Genomic DNA, 25,839 nt, shown 5'->3' on the forward strand with positions numbered 1-25,839 from the left:
TACATGCTTGCCCGATACATCTCTGTGGGCTTTTAATTACCAAATGCACATGCTGCCTTCTGGAAACCGCAAGCAAAAGGGCAAGGAGGGAGGCTATGTGGTGACATTTGCCCAGAAGATGAATAGATGCTGGAGCTGTAGGATTGAGCCCAAAAGGATTATTATGATGAAATGTTGTTAGGGCAACTACTTCAAGAACTCTGCCATGCAGGGGAGTTGTGACTTGAGCAGAGCTCACCATACAGGATAATGCTGAGAGAGAGAGAGAGAGAGAGAGAGAGAGAGAGAGAGAGGAGGCACTAAGTAAGATGAAGAGAACTTCAGGATACAGGAGGTGTGCAAGTATCAAGAGAATTTAGCAACATAAAGATGCATTCCCAGAATTACTTAGTGTACATTAGCTGTCTTGAACATTGCTTAACTACCCTGCCCAACTTTAAATGAGAGTGAATTTTCAGGGGAAATGGAGGAAACAAGGATTCTAAACAGTGATGCCACTGAAGATTAAAAATATCAGGCTCCAAATATGGATTTATGATTTGGGGGGGGGGATTCTGAATACAAAAGTACACAATACATACGATATTTTATGACGACATCGCCTGCCTCTCTCAAAATGGCCTATGGCTCATGTTCAAATAAAGCCTAATGACCAAAGATTTGTATCCACCAGGAGCTATGCATTTAGTACTGTGGGCCCAATTATACGGAACTTTCTTCCAGTTGAGGACAGACAACTGGAAGCTCCCTACTGAGGTTCTGGTGTCTACTAAATGCCCCTTTTTTATTATTCCCACCAACATTTTGATTGAAGTCTGATTTCAGAGTTTTAACAGATTTTTATTTGTATGGGTATATTTTGTAAACTGCATAAAGACAATGGTTGTTAAGTAGTATGTAAATAGTTTAAATAAATAAAATAATCACATATACTTCAAGAAGAGAGCATGCACAATGTAAGTGTAAAGACCCTTAGCCTTACCATTTTTGGGTTGGGAAGCCCTGCATTGTTTACAACAGTGCCTTATCTGGCTACTGAGCTATACTTGCATACTGGAAAGCACCTACACATGTGCAATAACTGCACATTTAGAACTCTCAACAAATATTCCCCCCTTTTCAGTGTTTTCCAATTCTACTCATAATTCCTGTGTTGTTTCTGAATACTGCTGAATGCAGTTTGCCCTTCTCTAATTCTAATTTGGGTTAATGAATGTGAATACAGAACCAGGAAGGGTCTTTGTGTGGCCTAGGGAGAGCTTTATCCCTAGGGAGGTCCCTTTGCTGTATAATTGGTTTAAAAGCCCTGGTCTACCTTGTCGAGAGAGATGTTGAGTTAATTCCACTCAAGATGAGTGGACTTCATTGACGTCAGTAGCATCATATTACTGCCATTACCAGAGAGATCAGTACTTGATCCCAGAGAAGAAATTGCATTTGTGAACATCTCCATTAATTTTCTATTTTTTTTAAAAAAACAAACCACTTTAAAAAAATGATATTTTACAAATACAAACATTTGTACAAGTCGTTTTGAACCGATCACTGGAGAAAAGAGACAAAGTGGCTGAAGTATATTCAGGGTTGTCTCTTTTTTTAACAATTTTTATTTGATTTTACAAATTTGTTCACACAAAAAATTGCAAATTATAAAAATTACACAAGATTCTTCCGAATCTCTAGACTTCCCTCCTCCCCTCCATGGGTTCCTTAATTAACCTTTTCAACTACATACTATAAATCCTCCTAATTTTCTAGTCCTCCATTGTATCCAAAGTCTCTGTAACATTACAAGAGTTATTTAAGACCTGCCAAAGAATTCAGGTGTTTATAGTGGTCTGTCAAATATAGTATAAATTTCTCGCATAATTTGTTGAAGTTTTGATCCTCCTGATTTCTGATTTTCCCAGTCACTCTTGCCATCTCTGCATAGTCCATTAATTTAATCTGCCAGTCCACTTTGGTAGGGACTTTATCGTCTTTCCAACCTTGGGCAAGCAGCATTTATTTAGGGTTGTCTGGTCCTCACATGCTTTAAAGTAGTACTTTTCAAAACCTATCTATGTGCACCACCAGCAGAACAGCACTGGTTTAAAGCCATCAGTTTGTAGTATAGTTGGACCAATGTCCAAGCTGAACCATGCTCACGAGCAACCAGGTCTTCCTTCCTCTTTCCAGTAGAAGCTGGCTGTGCAGAGTTCTGATTAGCTGTCTCTTGTGACAATCATAAATCTGTTTCAATCCCAACTCCATGTTTGGCTGTGCAGAGTGCTGATTGGCTGGCCCTTGTAGAAAATCATAAAGCACAACTCCCCCTGTCCTTCCCTTAACAGCATTGTTTCAAGTTAAAAGAAAATAAGCTTGTATGTGTGTGTGGAATTCGCCAACTAGGGATGGGGGAGAAATTCGATTCAGTTCGCATTATCTGAAACAATATGTGAACTTGGTTGTCCTTCAAAATTGGAACTTTTCTGAATTTTGCAGACCCAGAAAAGAACCTTCAGGTCATCTGAATGTGGTGCAATTGAGCAAGTATAGTCAGATTTTCAGGACCTTGGACAGCCCCACACAAGCAACTTGCTCCAAGTTCTGCAGTCCCCAAAGAAACCTTTGTGTTCTCAGTCTGCGCTATCACACTCAAGCCTCACCTTTGTTTATGTTTTCCCCTGGAGACTAAGTAGCTTAAATTATTATCTAGCACTCCAACTCATTCCCCCAACTTATTTCCTAGCTTGTTGTTGGCATCGGTGATCCAGCAGCGAGGAGCAGGGAGTTCCAGTGGGGAAGATGGTTGCTTGTTTGGGAACCTCAGTCTATGGGGATACCTGAAAAGGCTCTGGCTCAGAACCAGTGTGGAGACCAGCTCTTCTGTGATCTTTGGCACTGGCTTTTAAGATCTGGCTGTGCCCTTGTCTAAGGTGGAGTCTGAGCTACTGCCCAGGGTAGGTGGCTGGGGTGTCATAGCAGTCTGTGGTAAAAGATATGAATGCAGCAGGAGTGTTAGACTCCTTAGGTCAACTGTGTGGAACCTGCAGCCCTCCAGACATTGCTGAATGACAACCCCCATCATCCCTGGTCATTGGCCTTGCTGGCTAGAGCTGATGGGAGTTGTCCTTCAGCACTGACATAGCTTTACAGAGGGACTTGTGTTGGTTCCTGTTGTTCTCTGGATTCCTTTTCCCACCTCTCTGTCACACCATGTCTTATCATTCCCAGGTGACCAGCGCAGCAGTGTTGTCAACGAGTCCAGCAGCTTGTTAGGGGGTTCCCCTCGACGTCAGTGTGGGCGTAAAGGCTCCCCCTATCACACCGGGCAGCTCCATCCTGCCGTCCGAGTGGCTGATCTTCTCCAGCACATCAACCAGATGAAGACTGCAGAAGGCTATGGCTTCAAACAGGAGTATGAGGTGAGAATTTGGCCCCAGGCTCTACCAAATTCATAATCCCTGATAGTGATATGTGAAGCCCACTGAACTTGAAAATGAGAAAGTGAGAGAAACACCCCTGTTTTGAACCCTGATCCTCCAGAATTCTGCACATGGGTAGAATAACCCCCTCCTATCTGATCCAGATATTTGCCTACAGTTCACAGAGGGCAGTGAGGAGGTTGAGGACTAGCACACTGGTCCCCAATCTCCCTTATGCTATTCTAATAATGTGGGGGGTGATGGACAGGGAGATTAGAACACTGGTCCTCAATCTCCCTTATGCCATTCTAATAATGTGGGGGGTGATGGACAGGGAGATTAGAACACCCAAACTGAGCTCTAGATCTCTGGAATTCCTGTGTTGCTATGGCACGGTAACCAAGATGCTGGCTTAGCCTGGGGAATTCAAGGGGAGTTTCTGTCTCCCGGCTCCTTTCTCCTTCTTCTTTTCCGAAAGGACACTGTTTTTTCTGAAAGGACATCACCTCTTATGCCATATCAAAATGGAACATGTGCAGCCCCTCTGCTTTGCGACACTGTCAGAACAATATGGTTTATGTTTCCCGTGGGACATGCCTATTGAAGGTCCCTCCATTCTCTCTGCCAAAAAATATTACTGTCTCGTGTTCAATTGTTTCGGATGTCTGAGACACTCGCTCCTCTCCAATATTATGAATTTGACAAACCTGAGCTAGTCACAATAATTAGGGCACCTTGAAAAGCTGTTGTATATGTTCCAAACCAGTCATTTGAAAGGCACTTGGATATTAGGAACAAGCAAGGCAACATATCATTTTCTTCCACTTTCTCTTTTTTGCTCATAGCAGCGGGGCTGCAGTTATTTCACGTGTGCACAAGAGGCTTGCAAGTGTGTGTGTGTGTGGCTCTGTGAAATAACAGGAAATAAAGAACCCTGGGAAACAGAAGATTCCATAATCTGGGGGGTGGGGGGTGGGAGGGAATGAGTCATTTCTGCAGGGAGGGAGAATACAGATGTAGTGGAATGAATCCACTTTAAAAGTGCCCCCCTGGGGAATCCCTTTAATGAAAATAGACATGGATGAAAATATATTTCCACCCTAACAGTGATATAACTATATCTGTGTGTCTGTCTGTCATCTATCTATCTATCTATCTATCTATATGTGTGTGTGTGTGTGTGTGTGTGTATGTATGTATATATATATATATATATATATATTTGCTTTCGTAGATTTTCACGGGTACAGGAATGCAGGTTTTGGTGTCCTCGGGTGTCTTCCCGTGTAAAAGTTGGGGTGTCTAGGCGACGTTTCGACGAGGTCTCACTCGTCATCTTCAGGCTGGTGCTTTCGGCTTCTTGTTACTGGAACAGAGCAGGATCTTAGTGTTTGAGTTCCTATAAATACTGTTGAGGAGGTGTGGTGTATAGCCTCCAATGTTCTGGGCAGAGAGGAGGTTCCCAGGCTAGTGTGCCTTTTCTTCTTTTGTTCCTTAATTACTTGAGGGATATCTTGAGTGATTTCTTGAGTGATTTCCTGAATCCCACTTAGGTGGGTCATTAGGTGTGGATTAGTTGCTAAAGCCTATACACGAAGCCAAGCCAGAGCACAACCAAGTGCAGTACAGCCATCTTCTCAGAAAAACTCTTCACAAAGTTCAAGAGTTCAAGACACGAAGGCTTTAGCAACTAATCCACACCTAATGACCCACCTAAGTGGGATTCAGGAAATCACTCAAGAAATCACTCAAGATATCCCTCAAGTAATTAAGGAACAAAAGAAGAAAAGGCACACTAGCCTGGGAACCTCCTCTCTGCCCAGAACATTGGAGGCTATACACCACACCTCCTCAACAGTATTTATAGGAACTCAAACACTAAGATCCTGCTCTGTTCCAGTAACAAGAAGCCGAAAGCACCAGCCTGAAGATGACGAGTGAGACCTCGTCGAAACGTCGCCTAGACACCCCAACTTTTACACGGGAAGACACCCGAGGACACCAAAACCTGCATATATATATATATATATATATCCCCTTCAAAATATTTATTCCAGGGTTGTTTACAATGTAATTTAAATGAAAACAACAATAAACTATACACTAAGACAATTAAAAGTAATAAACACACCATATAATCAGCACAGTGCAGACATTAAACTCACAATTAAGGCAGCAAAGTAAAAACTTCAGTTTGAGGGTTTGTAAATGTAGCATCCTCTCAACACAAAGGCTGCTGCTGTTACCTGAGGGATGCAGTTTGGAAGCTAGCAGTTCTGGTCCTGAAATGTGCAGTCCATAGGGTCTTGGCTTTTGAAAATGTTGATCTTCCTCCCTAAGTTGACTTTAGAGCAGAAAGCTCTAAAATGAAAACACTAAAAATGTCTGCTACACAATTAAGGGTGAAATCCTATGCAAATTTAACTGGCTGTAAGTCTCAGACTGTGCAGACATTGCACTTTTCCTGCACTCATCCACACACAAACCCAAATCCTGGGAACTGTAGTTTTTAAGGGGGTTGGGAATTGCAGCTTTGTAAGGGGTAAACTACAGTTCTCAGGATTCTTTTGGGTGGGGTGTGCTTTAAATATATAGTGTGTCTGGAGTCCTATTTAACTCAATAGTGCTTGCTCCTGCAAATACAAGGAAAAGATTGCACTGGAAAAACAGAAGACAACCTAACAGTGAAATCCTATAGACTTGTATGCAAAAGTAAGTCTTTTCCATGGAGCTTACTTCCAAGTAAGTAGACATAGGGCTGGAACCTTAGTTAATTAATCATATGAGTTTTAGTTGATTGATGAATTAAATCCCCATTTTTCTGTCATTGATTAACCACCCATTTTTCTGTTTTCATTCCAACCTATAATCCAAAAGGATGCATACCCACACAACACATATCAGTGGGAAACCTCAAGGGAAAAAGGATACTTACTTTGTTTTTAAGATTATCTTCCTATGCATTATCAGGCATTATCTACAAGAGGCATTCTCCTTTCTAGCACAGGAGAAAATGCCTATAAGAATGTAAAGATCAGACCCAAAGACCTATCTAGTCCAGCTTTATGCTTCCACAATGGCCAATCAGATGCCTCTTCTAAGATGGTACTTGCCACCTGTAGTTTTCCTAGCACCTGTATTAAAAAAAAGAATCTCTCTCTCTCTCTCTCTCTCTCTCTCTCTCTCTCTCTCTCTCCATCTCAAACCCTTGGTGAGTTAGGCTCTGGTAGATTGAGCAGACAAGACCAAAAGTGGGCCCAATGGTCAAGAGGACGGTTTCTGAGGATGTGGCTCACCCTTGATTCTGAGATCTGTGGGGGACTCCCCTGTAGCTTCTCTTGTTTTACCTCCATCCTGGAGCATGCAGCTACAGAACCAGGGCCCTTTAAGGATTGCATACAGCTTTCCCAAATGGGCAGAGACACTGCAAGGAGAAGGCCTTGCCAGCCTCCTCAAGAAGAGCCCTGATGGACCAGGCCAAAGGCCCATCTATCCACTGTCATGTTCTCACAGTGGCCAGTCATAGAATCATAGCATTGTAGAGTTGGAAGGGGTCCTAGTGGTCATCTAGTCCAACCTCCTGCAATGCAGGAATATGCAGTTGTCCCATATGGGGATCGGACCTGCAACATTGGCATTATCAGTGCCACACACTAACCAGGTGAGATCAGATGCCCAGAGGCATTTTTTCGCCTGCTGAGGGCCGCATTTCTTCAAAGGTAATCTGTTGGGGTCCACATTCTAACTGTGGACGGGGCCAAAGCCAAGAGCGGATGGGACCACTTCTTTCTCTGCCTCTCTCCACCCCTTTATTTCTCTCTTCCTCCCTACCCCAACATGCAGGTAACTGGAGTTGGGATAGAGATCCCTCTTGCCATTTATGCAGAAATTAATTTTAGGGCCACATGCATTGCAGGGGGTTGGAATGGATGACCCTCAGGCCCCCTCCCAACTCTTATAATTCTGTGAAATTAGACTGAGTGCTGCCACACATTACTCACCTCTGCTTCAGATGCTGTACAGTGGTACCTCAGGTTACATACGCTGCAGGTTACAGACTCCACTAACCCAGAAATAGTGCTTCAGGTTAAGAACTTTGCATCAGGATGAGAACAGAAATTGTGCTCCGGCGGTGCAGCGGCAGCAGCAGGAGGCCCCATTAGCTAAAGTGGTGCTTCAGGTTAAGAACAGTTTCAGGTTAGTACGAACCTCTGGAATGAATTAAGTACTTAACCCCTAGGTACCACTGTACTTGACTGCTCTGTGGTTGGCCACAATATGGATTCAGCTTTCTTGACCCTCTGTGTGCATGTTTGTTTGTTTTTATAAAAAAAGTGGGTCATCTAATATTTTAATGCAGATCATCTTAATATTCCCGCAAGATATGTGCCCCTCCTTCTGCCCTGGTCATTCATTGCGGAAGCCCCTGGGAGCACCTCACCTAGGCAGTGGGTCTTGGTGCTGTATGGTAGAGCCCACACCTCGGGGAGCATCCGGTATCTGTGCTGTCAAAGGAAATTATGTGTGCTTGTTCCCCAAGTATTCTTTATGCAGATAATAGACTTCTGTTCTTCCTAGAGTTTCTTTGAAGGCTGGGATGCTTCAAAGAAGAAAGACAAGACCAAAGGGAGACAGGATCACATGCCAACCTGTGAGTGTCAGAGACAAAAGTTCTTTAAAAAAATAATAATCCACAAAGAAGGGAAAAATCAATCTCTTTCTTTCATTTCGGATGTTTGAACGCCCCAAAACTCTCCAGCGTCTGGAAAGTATGCATTTGGGTTGTGGTTTGCAGGCATCCGAGGACTGTCAAATGCACAGCAGAGGTTGCATTTTGCTCCAATCCGGGTTCAGTTTTGCAAATGCAACCACTTCATTATAGCCTGCAGACTTCAGATCTTTGCACCTCGGGGGGATTCCATTTAGTTTGAGACATGTCATTCCTTTGCCTGGAATTAAATATGTCACACAAGTTGCTAGCGCAGGCTTTGTGGGCTGGAAAGTCAGTTGCAGCCGGATAAAATTCTGCCTGGCAGGAGGAAAGGGCTGGGAGCGTGACGTGACCTCAAAACTCTGAAGGGAATAAATGCCGGTGCTCAGGTAGCATTTATTAACTGAGAGCAGTGTTGCATAGCAGTTAGAGTACCAAACTACGACCCATGAGTCTAGGATTCAGGTTCACATTCAGCCAGGAACCTTTGGCTAGTTAGTCTCTCTCAGTGCAACCTAACCTCAGACAGGGTTGTTGTGCAGGGGGAAGTAACCCTAGAGATGAAGTTTCAGTTGAATAATATGGTAGCGTGGGCCACCCATTCGATTCTGTACCAAATACAGGCTGTGAGGAACAAAGGAGGCTGCTTCATACTCAGCCACTGGTCCATGTAGCCAGTGGGTTCCAAAGTGTATGTGCTGTCATGCTAAAAGATCTACCGTATTTCTTACAAAGGCAGAGCAGGGATTTTGTGGCACCCGTGACACTTGCCAGTTCTGCAGATCAAAGTAGTCAAATAGGCATATATAGTGTTCTCGAAGTTACCAGCATGAGTTTGACTAAACTGTGGGAGGCAGTGGAAGACAGAAGTGCCTGGCGTGCTCTGGTCCATGGGGTCATGAAGAGTCGGACACGACTAAACGACTAAACAACAACAACAACAGGCATATATAGGGTTAGGTGATCTCACAGGTAAACTGGTGCCAGAGTTTATATTCTAACAGTTACACCTGGTGTGCTCTGTGGTGTGATGAAGGGTCAGCATTGGAAAAATGTTCCTAGTGTAGTGTTGTTCAGGATGCGCTGAAACTGCCCATTGTTGTTTGCTGCCACCACTGAGTGAGTCAGCTGGGCCCATCAATGGAGAAGAGGCTACATCAAAGGGCTCTTAAGGGGGGCTTAAACCTCAAACCCGAGTGTGATAGCATTCCACTGCAACATTTCAAATACTTGTCAACTGTTCAAGAAGTCCGACACATGGCTGCGTGGTGTGTCTGTCTGTCCGTCGGAGAATGTAGAGTTTGGTGGTCGGGAGAGTTTTGGAAAGAGTTGAATGAGTAACCGGGGACACCCCCCTCCATAGAACAGAGGGGGAAGCTGCAATTCACTTGGAATCTGTGCTGTAAAATAACTCCGCTAAAGACTGGTTTGCCTCTGCAACACCATCCTAGCCAACTATTTTTACCGCTTCTAATTATAGCCTCCCGTTCTCTGCGTTTTGCAAATTGAAATTTCATGTGAACATGATGCCAAAAACGAGAGCTAATTGTTCAAAACAGCTTAGTGGGAGCCAAACTCAGATTCCACCCCATTCCCCAACCAAACGTCACAATCAGGTGGCAGGCAGGGCCAACCCACCCATGAGGCAAGGTGAGGTGACTGCTTCAGGCGACAGAATCCACAGGGGCAGCAGACCTTATGTAGATCTTTATTATCCCGTTGTTCCTGATGCAGATCTTCACTGACCCCTTGTTCCCTGTCAGAGAGGGAGGGCGCCATTTTGTGGTCTGCCTCAGGTGCCCAAATGTCTTGGGCTGGACCTGATCACTGGGCAGGTTCTGCTTAAGAAGCTCTGGGAAGTAAGCTGCCCATTGACTGCACTCTGCACTGAGGCAGTTCCATCTTTCTGCCCTGCATGGAACAAAGCTGTCTGTCTCATCCTAATGTTGCCCTTTCCTCAACTCTGCTACCATCATGGTGCCAGTTGGCATGCAGCAGATGTCTTCTTTGGGTGGTGACATGTGTTCTGGGTCGCTGGTCTTCAGCTGATGGGTCAGGATCCAAAACTACATCATGGCCTGATCTAAGGTGGGTCACAACAGCAGCACTACCATCATACAAGTAGAAGGTAAAAGTTAATAAGTGGGTCCCCAGAATGCATATGTGGGTTAAAGGTGAGTCTCAGGTCTGAGACTAGGTAACATCTGATCCACCATATCTCAGGTAACCATGATCTTACAGTCAAATGCATTAATTCTGCAGAGTTTGTTAATGTAGAGACGAGAGATTTATTCAGGATCAGTGTAGCTGGCTGGAGGTGATCAGTGAATTGATTAACAAATGAATGCATGAATTCAATCAGAATAAACGCTGATATGAATATAGAACAGCCATTTTGAAGGGGGAAATGCATTCTTCATTTTTTAAAATCATTTTTATTTGATTTTACAAATATAAGCCATTCTTAGTTTTTAGACGAAGTATTCATGCATCTTGAGTAGATACATTTCCTCTATTCCCAATGTTCAGACTGTGAGCGCTGCTGTTTGTAGCGTCAAAATGGCACCTCCCACCCCTAAGGTATCACCAGGCTTGGGAAAACACTTAAGGTTTGCAAAAGTCTGGAAATCTGGTGGTGAAACCAAAGAGGGGCCTCAAAAGCAGCACAGAGTTCTAATGGTTTCAGTGTGTAAGGAATGCTTGAGGAAGAGGATGAAAAAGTATAGTGAAGGGGGCTGGCAATAGAATAGCGTGGCTAGATTTCTGAACAGGAGCACCATGCATTGCAACCTCCAGCAGAAGTTGGTGGCAGGGCTGTCTTACCCATAGGCGCTAGGGGTGCGGGGCACCTGGGCGACGGGCTCTCAGGGGTGGCAGGCTGAGAGTTCAGGACCCGAGAGTTGAGTCTGGGGAAGAGCCCACCCATTGATTGGAGTGCCACGATGGGCTCTTCTGCTAGGGGCATGAGTTCGGGGGCGACCAAGCCAGCAAGACACTGAGGCGGCCAGCCGGCTCCGCCCTCCTGCACGCATGGGACTGGGCAACCTGGGGTGGGGGGCGCCGGGTGGATCTTTGCACCCCGGCGCCACATATGCTTAAGACAGCCCTGGTTGGTGGCATGAGGTGGGTGGGGTGGCATTGCTCACCCGGCTTCCCAACACAGACCATCCATTCGAGTTGCTGAGAGGGAGAGGAGCAAGGGGGCAAGGAGCTTGGCATGGTGCAAGCTCAGCAGTGAAGCCAATCCAACACTCCTGCCACTGCGCCTACACTGCACTCCCTGCTGCCTCCTCTTCTCAGTAACTAGCAGCGACTCCGGGCGTTGGAAAGCAGGTGAGCATCACCACCTCACCTGCAGCACCCCACTGACTGCTACTGCAATATCTTGTTTTAGATCCCATTTTTTTATGTCAGAAGAAGCATTCCCTCCTTTGCGCGAGATAGGAGAAAGGAAATGTTGCTTCGAAAGGGCATCTGCTGCCCCCAAATTTGCAAGTACATCCCTTAAAATAATAATGCAGGTTTTTTGTGTGGTTTTTTTAAAATAGAAAAACTGCTGCCTGATTAATTGGAGAAGCCTTTTTAAAAGCTCAGTAGATTTTTCATTGCTTGATCAATTGTTTAAGCATTGCAGCCCTGGTATGCCTGTTCTTTAAATCTACCTTAGAGCAAAGCCTTGATCTCGGCTACATTGTGGCAAACCTTGAGGAACCTCTCAGGTACCTATTGTGGCTTTTGCATGGAGACTGGAGAATTCAATCAGTAAAGCTTTTGACATTGTTCTGTGTGGCTAGGGAGCCGAAAGGCCTTGGGTTTAAAAAAGAAAAGAGCAAAAGAATGTGAAGCTTGAGGATTCTGGCCAAACCCCACAGGCAGGCTGAGATGTGGAGGATCACAATAATGGCTACTGGTTAGAAAAGAAGGGCATGTTTTCTGGAGTTCTGTGCCTGACGACCAGAGCTCAATTAGCACCATGGCAAATTGCAAATGCGGGTCACCATAGAAAGAATCATGTGATTGTTCAAGACTGCAGGAACTCAGTTGTAATGTACATCATGCAGGAACTCTCTGTGCTGTACACCCAGGTTTCAGAGTCCTGGTAGAATGACACTAGGGCTTGTAGTCCGTGTTTGAGTTGCACTGATGGAGTCTGATGTAGTCACTGTCCAGTAAGTGAATGGAAATTTCAAAGGAGAAGCACCTTGAACTTATGAAATGGGGAGTCAAGAGATGAAGGCCACCCAGTGGCTATTGTCCTGTCCTGGACTGATAGTCCTATCTGATTTTGTTTCCAGATGATCGGCATCGAGTTAAGCTCCATCCACTTCTTGGGGACCCCAACTCAGACTATATCAACGCCAACTACATTGATGTAAGTGCATCAGCGCCCTTGACCTGTTTCCATCGCCTTACCAGCAACCTTCTCTTCAGCAACATCTCAGAGTCTTGAGTTTTTTTGTCTCATAGAAACCTTCTTGGCTGTGTGATCTAGAATTCTCTTTGTCTTCCATGTTTTCCCTGTGTCTCTCTCACACATGCCCCCTTAGGAGCTCCACACTTCATGCAGCCTGATGTTACATCTGCCCCTGCTGTCTTTAAGAATGCTCTTCAGTTCCTGAGGAAAATGCTACCTTTCCCTTTTGCTCCAAGAATGGAACATGATGGTACAGCAGTAGATCAGAATAGGGTTAGATATATGTGAAGGACCATATGCACTCTCCTTCAAGAATGGGAATCCTGTATCCCTCCAGATGTTGTTGCACTACAGCTCCCATCAGCCTCAGTGACTATGGGCAATGGTCAGGGATGATGGGAGTTGTATTCCCTCCCACCAACACATACCAAATAAGGACAAACATAAATTTCTCATCCTTTGACGATCCATGTTATGTCTAGAGATGGGCATGTTTCCTAAAATTTATTCAGGTTCTTCCAGGAAAAGAAAGAAGGAGTAAATTTTCTGAGACAGTCCAAATATAGATGTCAGTGACCCAAGTGAACTGTAAGCTATAATAAACAGCACATGCTCCAATACCAGAATCGATTTTAGAAATTACCCCAATTAAACCAAAATTAAGTCAAACTAGAATGCAGCACAGACCAAATTCATGGAACAATAAAGGAACAGAACAAGAGAAACCCATTTGCCCAACCAACTGTGAATAAATGGTGTAAAAATGTACATTGAAATAAATGCAAGATTGTGTGTGATGAGTCAATAACTGTAAAACTATAAAGTGAAGATACACACAATATGTGAAATATAATGCTGTCTGTCCACTGATAGAAGGAGCCCATCAACAGAATGAGGGAGGGGGGTAATTTTTAATGATTTCATCCTACTCCCTTCTAAATCTGCTCTGGAGGGTTTCCCAGCCCTCCAGTCAGGCTCCCGTGATGAGGAGGAATTGCCAACAATGGTTTCCCCCCTCTGTTCCATTGGCACACAACCTAGATACCCCACAATACAGAGCAACTATGAGCAACTAAAACTTTTATTTAGCATGTATTACAATGGTCTGCATGGTGGCAATATGAATTTCATCAAATGCTTTTTGGAGGCTCACACCTGAACTGTTACAAATACAGTCTATATCCATATTATGGCCATCCACTAACACATGATTTCAATAACAGAATAGGGACAATATAATATTATAAGTGATCTCTAAATCCCTCCACAAGTGTAAAGCCTCTGGAACTATCTGTCCTAGAGCTGAAACTAATTTCCTTTCAAAGCGTCTCAGAAGTTTTCTTCTGCAAATTTTGACATCAAACATGCACTGAATAGTTGAAGACTTGCCAGTAGTTTATGATACCTATAGCTGACATTGAGTCACATTTGGTTTCAGTATTGGATATTTGACTTGATATTTTACTTTGGTAGTTAATATATGATGGTATTTGATAGCTGACAAGCAATGACATCTACCACATTTGACAATTAATGGCTTATCTAATTTTGGGACACCTGCCTAAATCAAAAGATGCCAGAATGTTGAAAACACTCAAATCTCAAATGCCACATTCAAAATTGAAATTTGAATTTCAGATTCAAAATTTGGCAAACCAACCAATGGGGAATTTCTGTCAAATTTCTAATATTTGTGAATCTTTATTTCAGCTCTAGACTGTTCATGGCTCTCTAGATTGTTTAAGTGAGGCAAAAGAAACCAGATCCAATCCCAGTGTCCTTTGCTGCTCCTCCTTCTCTGCTCATCTATGTTGCTGTCTAATGTGCTCCCTCTACTAAACAGTCTGGTCTTCCTCAGATTGTGTCTCACTAATCTGTCTGTCTCTGATCTCTTTTTCTCTTGAACCTGTGTCCGATTGGGCTTGCTAAGATTCGGATAAACCGAGAAGTAAGTATATGTCGAGTCCCTCTCCTCTATTCCATCTTTCTTCCATTTAGGAGTCCCTTAAATATTTATCCAGGGGTGGACAATGTGGTTGGGGGCACATGTGAACCACATGTGAAGTAGTGGTTCCCTCTACATCAGGTGTGTGGAACCTTTTCCTCTCCCCCAGATGTTGCCTAACAACAACTCCCATCACCCCTGGCCATTGACTACATTTGCTGGGACTGATGGGAGTTGTCATTCAGCAACATCTACAGGACCAAAGCTTCCCTGCCCCTACTTTAACTCACACCATCTTCAAATATCTGAAGGACTGTTCTATCTCCAGTGTATGAGTCACTGAAGGACTATAATGGGTTGCATGGTGGCACAGATGATGTGGACTTAATCAATGCTTGCTGAGGGCTCATGCTTGAACTGTAAGCTTCCAGAGACTATTAGCAGGGAGGGAGCTTTTCCAAGCTGGAGAACATCCCCTTCTGGTTAGATGATTGAACATGGGTGCATATTAGGTCCTTTGCAGAACTGATGACTTCACATATAAAATGCAAAATGAGAGCGTAGGTGGCCACACAGGGAGCCTCATGTTTAGCTTTCAAGCCAACCTGCTGTGTTATTGGTTACTAGCACTGTTACATCTTTCTCTGCTCTTTGGGCCACTGCTCCCCCATTAGGAGTTACTAATGTGTGCAGTAAGTGGCTTGGATGAATGAAGGTGTTCACAATCATTACTTAGGACCACATGACTTCTGCGAACAGCAAGGCTGCAAACAGGGCTCTTGTGCTGCTCTCAGTTCCTTGCTGCTTGTGAACATTAATCAAGGCTGCCTTCGTGTACTGGGAAGCACTTGTAGACTGCTGTTTCCCTCAAGGTGACCCATGCTTAGGCTGAATCCCAGTCTCCTGTGTTTGGCCTTGTGTGCCCTGTATGATGGTGCCGGGGGTAGAGGTGGAACACCAGTTATGTTCAGACAACTGGATTGAAGTGAGGGGTAGCTGGGTTCACACATGCAAGCTCCACTTCAGGCCACCCAGTTTTGAGCAGGAGGGTCTGAATGAGGATCTAAGCATATTTAGGCTAACATGCATATAATCCTCTCTCTGTGTTAGGGAATAGCTGTAGCTCAGGTAGAACGTCTGCTTTGCATGCCAAAGGTCCCAGGTTCCATACCTGGCATCTCCAGGTAGGGCTGGGAGAGAACCCTAGCTGACACCCTGGAGAGCCTCTGCCAGTCAGTGTAGATGGCACTAAACTAGCTGGACCGGTGGTCTGGCTTAGAATAAGGTGGCTTCCTGTGGTCTTGCGCATGCTTTCCATTGATCAGGAACTGTGCCTTATCAGGGTTCCAGGTGGCAAGGAGAATTATAAATGTGTTCAGCTGAATGTGTTTAGAATTCCCTTTTCAGACCTTCCAGATGACCATGGGAAGCCTGCAAACAGGGCATGAACGCAACAGCACACTATCCCAGCCACTGACACCCAGAGGCAGATTGACTGATACACTGGAGATAGAACAAATCTATCATGGCTTATAGTCATTGATAGATTTACCCTTCACAAATTGGTATAATCCTCTGTTAAAGCCATCCAAGTTGGTGACCATCACTACCTGTTATGGTAGTGAGTTCCTGAGTTTAACTGTACACTGTGGGAAGAAGTGCTTTCTTTTGTCTGTCCTGAATCCTCCAAACACTCCGCTTTCTTTGATAGCCCTGGGTTCCAATATTAAAAGAGGAAGAAAAAGACCTCTCTCTGTCCACTTTCTCCACATCACATACCATGCCATGTATCTTGCTCTGCCTTACTAGCCTTGTTTCTAAACTTACATGCCCCAAATGGCACAACCTTTTCTTGAAGAAGAAATGCATCCTTGTTGCCTTAGCAACAGCATCTCACTGCCCATTTGGAGTGAGGACAGTGAGAGATCTGTATTTGCCCTCAGTGGCATCATAGTACTTTAAATCTGTAGTTTGAACGTGGTCTTGGTCCAAAGCATGCAGGATCTGGGCAGGAAACTGGGATGTAGGCACTGTGGAAGGGCTTTAGTGGATATTCTGGTTGAGTGACTTTGCTTTCAGAGGGACCCTGGCTGAGGATCCGTTTGGACATCCTCTAACCAACTTTGGAAGTTTGTTGGGGCTTTGGTATGTGTGGTGTAAGGGGATTGGTTTAGTCAGCTTTAAGAGCAACAGATCTTGGGACCAATGTTGCTGGTGGTGTTCAATGCGAATGCAGAAAGTATTTCCACCATTCCCTCCCTACCATAACGCACTGTCTTATTCCTTCACAGGGTTACCACAGATCCAACCACTTCATAGCTACTCAAGGTAAATCATTCTTATCATCTTCTTCCTCTTTCACATTCTGGTATTCTTGCCCTCCTTGTTCCTGCACCACTTGGGCTTGTTTTGGAGAATAATGATGGTGATGCTAATAATAATAATAATAATAATAATAATAATAATGGTGGTGGTAGTAGTATTTGAGCATGTAAAGTTTTTCTCCAGGGAGAAAACTGCAGGGCAGAAGACCTAAGCCTGTCTCCCACACATTCACACGCACAATGTCCCAAGCACAATCAGAATTGCTCCTTTATCCATGATCGCTATTATTAAAAAATAATAATCACAGGAGATCATTAAAAATGATGGCTCTCCCATGGCATCTTTTTTAATGGTCCTGAGCATGTGGGCAGCAGGGACCCAGAAAAAAGCAACAGTGCAAAACTGAGTGGGGGTTGACATATTCAATCCCTGGACCACCCTTGGTTTAATTATTGTGATGATTAATTAAAATGATATCCTGTCTTTCCTCCCAAAGGAGCCCAGGTGCTGTGTATATGTGCCCCCCCAATCTCTCCATCATTGGTGGACTCGTGGGGATTAGCAGATCCTCCTTCATCTTGAAGGTGATGGAGTGTGTGGATTCAGCCAACCCAACACATTAATTTATGCCAATTCAAGATGTTCATTTTACTAAACAATTTAGACCCCAAATATCTGAAAGGAGACACTCTTGGTAGTCCTCAGAAGTTTGGGATGGAGGTGTCTTGGGAGACGGCTTCCTCTGTGGCATTCCATTGTACCACCACCATTGTATCGTTCTCCCCATTCATTGAAGACACACCTCTTTACTTGGCTTTTGACAGATGAGACTTATTTTTAAGTTCCGCTACTCCCTGGTGCAGTTTTTCATGTACAGTACATTGTTCCAACTGCTTTTTAATACTGTAATATTGTACTGCTGTAACTCACCTCTGAGATTTTTGTGGTAGAGGGTGGCCAGGAAATACCTGAAACAAATCAATAGCCACCTCATTTCTGCACATGACGTCCTTTAGCAGTTTCTGTGGTTGCTTAGTTCTCTTCCATCTCAATGCTCCAGGCCCCAAACAGGAGATGATCTATGATTTCTGGCGGATGGTGTGGCAGGAACACTGTTCTAGCATAGTGATGATAACCAAGCTGGTTGAAGTGGGAAGGGTAAGAGACTCATTCTGTTCTCCTCTCTCCACCCTGTGGGTTCCAGAGGGGTGTGCTTTATTAGCCCTGACCCCTCGCCCTGCCCTTAGACACACAGATGATTTTATTTTGCTATTGCAGGTCAAGTGCTCCAAATACTGGCCAGATGACTCAGAGATGTATGGCGACATCAAAATTACCCAGGTGAAGTCGGAGACATTGGCGGAATATGTCGTGAGGACGTTCACTCTGGAGAGGGTAAGCTCTTCAAGCTTCAAAGCTCAGCACAGTCCTGTCTGTGGAAGCATTGCTCTTAACCCAAAAGCTGGTACATTGGCCATGATCCTCCAGCAGCAACAGGTGGCAGAGATGTGTTTCACTGAGGCTTCCATCGCTGGCAAAAAGGTCTGCAGGCCAGGAAGACTGCAGGAGGGCTCCTATAGAACTAAACAATAGCAACCACTGAGCATTGAGAAGCCATTTTCACTATCAGGACTCCTTCTGGGAGGCTATGTGTGTGTGTGTGGGGGGGGGGTCATCTTTCTCTTCTCAACTTAGACACCCTCAGACCTTGCTATTCTGCCCACCCATACTGGTCCCTGGAGTAATGTGCAATGCTCATGTGCAAAGCCTATGGTTAGGGTGAGGAACCTGTGGCCCTTCAGATGCTGTGGATTCCAACTCACTGAATATTCTGGGATGGGAAGGGATTTTCTAACAGTTGGGAGGGGGTTGTTTTTAAAAAATCACAACCCATTTTCTTCTTATTTTGGCTATGAATACTGAAATATAAGACACTGATAGTTTGTGCTGGTTGATGAATGGAGCAGTGGGTTAAAAGAAGAGTGAGCAAAATCACTGCCTCCTACAAAATGTTAAACTATCTGTTTATCTCTATCATCTATATCTATCATCTATCTATCTATCTATCTATCTATCTATCATCTATCTATCTATCTATCATCTATCTATCATCTATCTATCATCTATCATCATCTATCTATCATCTTCACAGTTGAGCTTGAAATTCCTCTACTCTACTCACAGGTAGCAAAATGGGTGGAGCAATTTGAGTGGAGATGGGAAAAAGAAATTTCCTTCCTTCCTTCCTTCTGTTGGCTTACCTCCAAGATTTCTACATAGTTAAAAAGCACCATGTTTAGGCTATAAATCCACAAAAGCAAATGGTATTCCCCCCAAAAGCAGGGGCGCCAACTCTAGGGGTGGAAGCGGCTTCGGCCCCCTCAATATTTGTGGGGGCAAGCCTCAATATTGAGGGGGCCGCCATCCCCTGCTGCTGCTGGGCGAGCGCTCGTGCACTGGGTGAGACACATCATGTGAAGACCAGCCCCCTCAATGTGGGAAGCAAGTCGGTGTCCCAAAGATAGAGCTTTCCTGATGTATTAGTTCAGATCCTAAGATTATTGAGCATTGTTGTCCTGACTGATTTGACACACAATATCCATTTCTCTAGCAATCAGTCATAGGCACACTTGTGTACACAACCCCCCCCCCCTGTTTTCTTTTTTTTAAAAAAAAAATGCTATTTTGGAGTAGCAGGGAAAGGCATTAGGTACACATCGTTCCCCATCATTACACATTCTTACGAAGTGCTGACCTTCTTCCCAGGTCATAGATCAAAGGGCTGATCAGCTTCCTGTGCCCCAGCCTGGTGCTTTCCAGAGATTGTTGGTCTACATCTCCCACCACCCCTGATCATTGGCCATGCTGGCTGAGACTGATGGGACTTATAGTTCAAAACATCTGGATGCACCAGTTTGGGAAATGCTGACATAAAGAATCCAGGTTTTTTAACGGCTCAACAGACCAGGCTTAACATGCAAGAACTTGTTCATCACCAAATGGCTTTTTTCTCTCTGCCTCTCCCTTTTGCAATCTGCCATAACTCTTTGGCACAATGCTGCTATATTTGGGACACTTGTTTGCAGCTGCAGCTCTGTGATTTTCACTCCCCAAAATGAGAATTGGGGATGTGCATCATATCCTTAGACACTGAGGGTAGAAAGAACCTAGAAGGAAGAGTAGTTTGTTTATTGACTTTGTATCCTGCCCCTCCTTCTGCTGGAGCCTGGCACAGCAAACCACAAAAGAGGACCATTGAAAAGAAAAGAAAAGCATCTTTAAGACATTTCAAAACCATTCCCCGCCCCTAAATGTACAGTGTTTAGAAACAATCACACACCCTCACAGTTATTAATGTATTAGTTTCTTATGAGCCATCAGATGCCTAGGTAAACAGGGATATTTCAACATTTCTTCTGAAAGTCAATAATGAGGGAGGCAGATGCACCTTGCCAGGAAGGGAATTCCACAAACAGGGAACCACCACCAAGAAGGCACTGTCACAGGTCAACATCAAGTTGGCTTAAAGACTCTTTGAAAGTCCACTTTCATATTGTGGTGCGTGTGTGATGTGAACAAACACAAATAGGTGGTTTCCTTTGACGAAGAAGATGGAAACATGGTGACATTATCTGGAAATGTTTTCTTTGAGGAAGAAAATTATAACCTGGGCCTGGAGATGCTGCTACTTGATGCATCTTCCTTTATATATGCTGTGTTGTGTACAATTTTGACTTTAGGATGCAAGGTGTTAAAATCTGGAACTGGATTTCAGAGGAATGGGAGCAAAGCTACTGGAATGTTTCAGGGTGGACTTCCCTTTTAAATTATTTCTTTCTGTTTTCTGCTGCTACCATCATGGCAGCCAGATGCTTTTTCTGGCAGTGATAAGAGTGTCTTGTAGTTAGGTAGGTAGGTTAGTTAGTTTGTTTTCTGAGATCTAAAGCCACAGAGCCACAAAGAACCTTAGGGAGTTCATGATTCACCTCATCTTGTTATGCTGTGATCCAAATTCAGGATTTTCTTATTCATAAGAATATTTATAAGGTGGCAACTAATAAAAACAATACCAAGGTAGTGCACAATGAAGTCAGGAAAACATATTAGAGCTATAAAATCATAACATTATAAAACCACAAAGAACAGAACAAATGGCCAACACTGAATCAAATAAATTCTCTAAAAACACATCCCCCTCTCACCAACCATGCTTGGTGTTCAGAATTCCTCCATCTGAATCTTCCTTGTTTATACACACTCTTTAGGTACTCCATTGAAGGATGTTCTCTCAGTAAATAGTGCCGCAGAACAGCCCTTTATTTACGTGGTCATTCTTGATGGTTTAATTTCAGGCTAAGCGCCATGTAATTGCACAGGGAATGGACAATTATTTCTGTCTTCTAGACAGGAGCTGAAAGCTTCATGGCAATTATTGAGCAGTTCTACTGTATCTCGAGACACCCGCAACTGTAATTCACCCCCCCTCGCCCTGTAATCTAGAGGAACGTTAAATCACAACCTTGTTACAAGTAAAGTACCCGAGTTCCGTCGGGATCTGGTTGCCTTGTAATCGTTCCAAGGCATTCGCCGCAGCTCCAGTTTCAGGGAGAAGGACCACTTAATCAGTGGCCTGGGATTTCTCCACCAAAAAAGAGGACGGAACCTCCGAGCCAGTGTATTAAATCGTGATACCAGCTCAGCCAAGCTTAACAGAGATGCAATATCAGACTATGATGAGTGATTTAGGGTGAAAGGAGATGTCTCCTCAAAAGGAGAGCGGACAGCATGACCTCCAGTCATGGGGTAATCCGGTGAATATGGGATAGATTAATCTGTCAGTGTTGGTTTCTCTATGTTTCTCATTTTCTCAAAGCATAAGTTCAGTTCGCAATGTTTGCACATCAGCCTGCAGTTATTATTTGCTTGTTAAAATGATCTCACTTCGTCAGCCTTTTAGCGCTCGTTGTTCCTACTTTTGCATGCCGTTTTGTCCAGTCTACACATTTCTGGAAAGCGATTCCTCCCTAGCAATCTTTGCATGTTATTTCCACTGATAAAGGTATTTTTGTATGCGGTGTACACATGCAACGTTTCTTGGGCTGGAGAAATGCATCACAAAAATTCAGAGAAGTATCCATTCTGAAGGGTAGACGCATTTCAGTCTGCGTGTTTGTGGGGGAGCAAAGTGTGACTTAAGGGGGGTTTGCATGAAAATTTTGAACTGAATCAAAGCTTCCTGGTTCTGCTGGGAGGGCAGCAACATGGGAAATACACAAACCTTTTCTGAGATGAATCTGCCAAAGTGAAGTCGTGGCACCTGGGTGGGAATTTTGATCAGGCAGCAGTCCTGCCGTTAGAGCTGCTTCATGTCAGAAACCACTGTGTTTATGCTCTTATCTCATGCTGCCTGTAATCATGAGCAAAATCTAGCACCTGTAATTGCTTTCCACTTGGCATCATGCCACACCGAAATCTAGAGAATTCCCAACAGCTTCTCCTACATCAATACTTAGATGTTCTGGGTACGTAGCAAGAGTTCTGGTAAATACAAGAGGTCCCCATCGGTGTTGGCATTCTGCCGGCTGTTGAAGATGCACCTGCTTAAACAAGTATTCCCTCGAACTTGAACTTTCCTGATTTGATTGTTTAAATTGCTCTTCAAATTGGTTTAACTGTTACGCTTTTTAACAGGATTGTTTTGTTGTGATTTTTTAAATTATGGATGTTCTTAACATGTTGATGGAATTGTTTTGCTTTAGTAATGTATGAATCACACCATTGATTATTAACGTGTAAGCAGCTTAGAAATCACTCAGGTGTGTAAGCAGTATATTAATGAATTAATTAATATTAGGTGAGCATCCAAGGTCAACTTAATTTTGAGTGTGATAGCTGCTTGTTGCAGTGGTTAACATCTTTCATGGTGAACTTTATTATTTCCTCCAGTTTTGAGAAAATGCAAATTCCAAACTGCTGGATCCTGTTCAATAACCTTCTGTTTAATTGCAAAATAATAAAAAAATCCCACTATAATTGAGGAACCCTTTTCCCTTATGTGTTCATAAGCTGCAATCAAGTCATGCTTCTGCAGCAAACCACACATAAATGGTGTGTCATGTTCAGAATTTGTTTTAAAGGATTTGATTTTGATATTTGTAGTTTACCTACTTATTTATTTCATTTATATGGAAGAGCTCAAGACAGTTTACATGGGTGGTCCCTCCTCATTTTGTCCTCACAATAATCCTGTGAGGTAGGTTAGGTTGAGAGAAAGTGATTTTCGCTGGTCACCCAGTGAAATTCATGGCTGAGTGGGGATTTGAACCCTAGTTCTAGTCCACCACTCTAGTCATTATACCACACTGCCACTTTTCTAACAACAAAGTTGAGCTCAGAGCAGCTAATAATGATGATAATAAACCTTGGCAAAACAAACAAACAAACAAACAAACAAACAAACAAACCAAAAAACCAACCAACCAACCAACCAACAAACAAACAAACAAACAAACACCATGGTAAATAAGCAAAGCAAGAACAAACAACTCAAGGAACAATGCAGTTCAATGAAAACCCATAATAATGTTAAAAATAATGATTCCTAATGGTTAATTAGAGGTGGGTAACCTGCCCTCAAAAGATGTGCTCACCCCATATTGCTGTTGTGATTTTATGTGATATTGGCTGGTCTTATTGATCAGGATATTTTTATTGCTGCCCACTTTGAGATTTATTTTTAAATGAAGAGCAGGCTATAAATTTCTCTAAAGAATAATGTAATGCATTGATAGCACTTTTAAAAACAAGGCCAGGCAGTTGGGGACTCCAGAATGCAGCAAAGGAATTGGGATGATGAGAATTTTGGAAGCACCTTTAATGCTAACCTCCACCTTCCTAGGGAAACATCCAGTGCCCGATTTACATATAAGCTAAACAAGCTATAGCTTAGGGCCCCACTCTCTTGGGGCCCCCCAAAAAAATCAAAGGAAAAAAACTGTGGATGTACATTTCCAAAATATAAGATAAAAATAAAATAAAACAAAACCTACATACAGCAGCAGTGTTTTGTGTTGTGTAGGCTCCTATGATGTAAGTAATGGGCCCCGCCTGCTGGCTTGCTCCCTAAAATATCACTGGTTTGCTCATTTCTATATATAGGGTGCCTACATTGTACATGGACTGGTTGCATAAATTGCCATATATTCAACACAAAAAAACAGCGACAATTTGTTGTTGACAAAGGACAGCTGGACGTATAAAGGGCCCCATGACCTTCGGTAGCTTAGGGCCTCATCAAACCTAAATCCGGCCCTGGAAACATCTGTAGGGCTAACCATTCTTTCTCTCTCCCTGTCCTCACCTCCTCCTTACAGAGGGGCTACTCAGCGAGGCATGAAGTAAAGCAGTTCCACTTCACATCATGGCCAGAACATGGGGTGCCTTACCATGCTACCGGGCTCCTGGCATTCATCCGCAGAGTGAAGGCCTCCACGCCTCCTGATGCAGGACCCATCGTTATTCATTGCAGGTAAGTTCAAGACTAGGGATGCAAGAAGGCATCATTCTCCATATCACACGCAAGACTCTTTCTCTACCTTGATTTCAGCAAGTCCTTTGCTACCTTGATTTCAGCAAGGCATTTGACAAGGTGCCCCATGATATTCTTGTAAAGAAGCTGGTAAAATGCGGTCTTGACTATGCTACCACTCAGTGGATTTGTAACTGGCTGACTGACCGGACCCAAAGGGTGCTCATCAATGGTTCCTCTTCATCCTGGAGAAGAGTGACTAGTGGGGTGCCACAGGGTTCTGTCTTGGGCCCGGTCTTATTCAACATCTTTATCAACGACTTGGAGGATGGACTCAAGGGCATCCTGATCAGATTTGCAGATGACACCAAACTGGGAGGGGTGGCTAACACCCCAGAGGACAGGATCACACTTCAAAGTGACCTTGACAGATTAGAGAACTGGGCCAAAACAAACAAGATGAATTTTAACAGGGAGAAATGTAAAGTATTGCACTTGGGCAAAAAAAATGAGAGGCACAAATACAAGATGGGTGACACCTGGCTTGAGAGCAGTACATGTGAAAAGGATCTAGGAGTCTTGGTTGACCACAAACTTGACATGAGCCAACAGTGTGACGCGGCAGCTAAAAAAGCCAATGCAATTCTGGGCTGCGTCAATAGGAGTATAGCATCTAGATCAAGGGAAGTAATAGTGCCACTGTATTCTGCTCTCGTCAGACCTCACCTGGAGTACTGTGTCCAATTCTGGGCACCACAGTTCAAGAAGGACACTGACAAACTGGAACGTGTCCAGAGGAGGGCAACCAAAATGGTCAAAGGCCTGGAAACGATGCCTTATGAGGAACGGCTAAGGGAGCTGGGCATGTTTAGCCTGGAGAAGAGGAGGTTAAGGGGGTGATATGATAGCCATGTTCAAATATATAAAAGGATGTCACATAGAGGAGGGAGAAAGGTTGTTTTCTGCTGCTCCAGAGAAGCGGACATGGAGCAATGTATCCAAACTACAAGAAAGAAGATTCCACCTAAACATTAGGAAGAACTTCCTGACAGTAAGAGCTGTTCGACAGTGGAATTTGCTGCCAAGGAGTGTGGTGGAGTCTCCTTCTTTGGAGGTCTTTAAGCAGAGGCTTGACAACCATATGTCAGGAGTGCTCTGATGGTGTTTCCTGCTTGGCAGGGGGTTGGACTCGATGGCCCTTGTGGTCTCTTCCAACTCTATGATTCTATAATTCTATGATTCTTCCTCTGGTGGTTCATCTTCTGCCCTAAACCACATTGTTCATATCGATGTCCACTGTGGCAAATTTTCATGCCTTAAGTCATTTTACATACTTAATCGCATAAATTGCATGAACTATACAGTGGTACCTCAGGTTACAGATGCTTCAGGTTACAGATGTTTCAGGTTACAGATGCTTCAGGTTACAGACTCCGTTAACCCAGAAATAGTACCTCGGGTTAAGAACTTTGTTTCAGGATGAGAATATAAATTGCGCAGCAGTGGCAC

The 25,839-nt window shown here is 43.8% G+C and overlaps 1 protein-coding gene across 9 annotated transcripts in view; it reads left to right on the forward strand.

Annotated features, from left to right (window-relative positions):
• PTPRU (protein tyrosine phosphatase receptor type U) overlaps positions 1–25,839 on the forward strand; it is a 366,315-nt gene that overhangs the window by 294,541 nt on the left and 45,935 nt on the right. For 4 of the 9 annotated variants that reach the window (XM_083454719.1, XM_083454720.1, XM_083454722.1 and 1 more), the window contains 8 exons: positions 3,217–3,407; positions 7,986–8,058; positions 12,414–12,490; positions 14,463–14,480; positions 16,769–16,805; positions 17,863–17,960; positions 18,081–18,197; positions 24,176–24,330. In XM_083454719.1, the coding sequence (XP_083310845.1) occupies positions 3,217–3,407; positions 7,986–8,058; positions 12,414–12,490; positions 14,463–14,480; positions 16,769–16,805; positions 17,863–17,960; positions 18,081–18,197; positions 24,176–24,330 (766 nt within the window). Of the gene's footprint in view, positions 1–3,216; positions 3,408–7,985; positions 8,059–12,413; positions 12,491–14,462; positions 14,481–16,768; positions 16,806–17,862; positions 18,198–24,175; positions 24,331–25,839 lie in introns of all 9 variants that reach the window. The other 5 variants (XM_083454725.1, XM_083454721.1, XM_083454724.1 and 2 more) reach the window with 2 other exon arrangements.

This window comes from Podarcis tiliguerta, assembly GCF_965153285.1.
Source record: "Podarcis tiliguerta genome assembly, chromosome: 8".
In the NCBI taxonomy this organism is placed as follows: domain Eukaryota; kingdom Metazoa; phylum Chordata; class Lepidosauria; order Squamata; family Lacertidae; genus Podarcis; species Podarcis tiliguerta.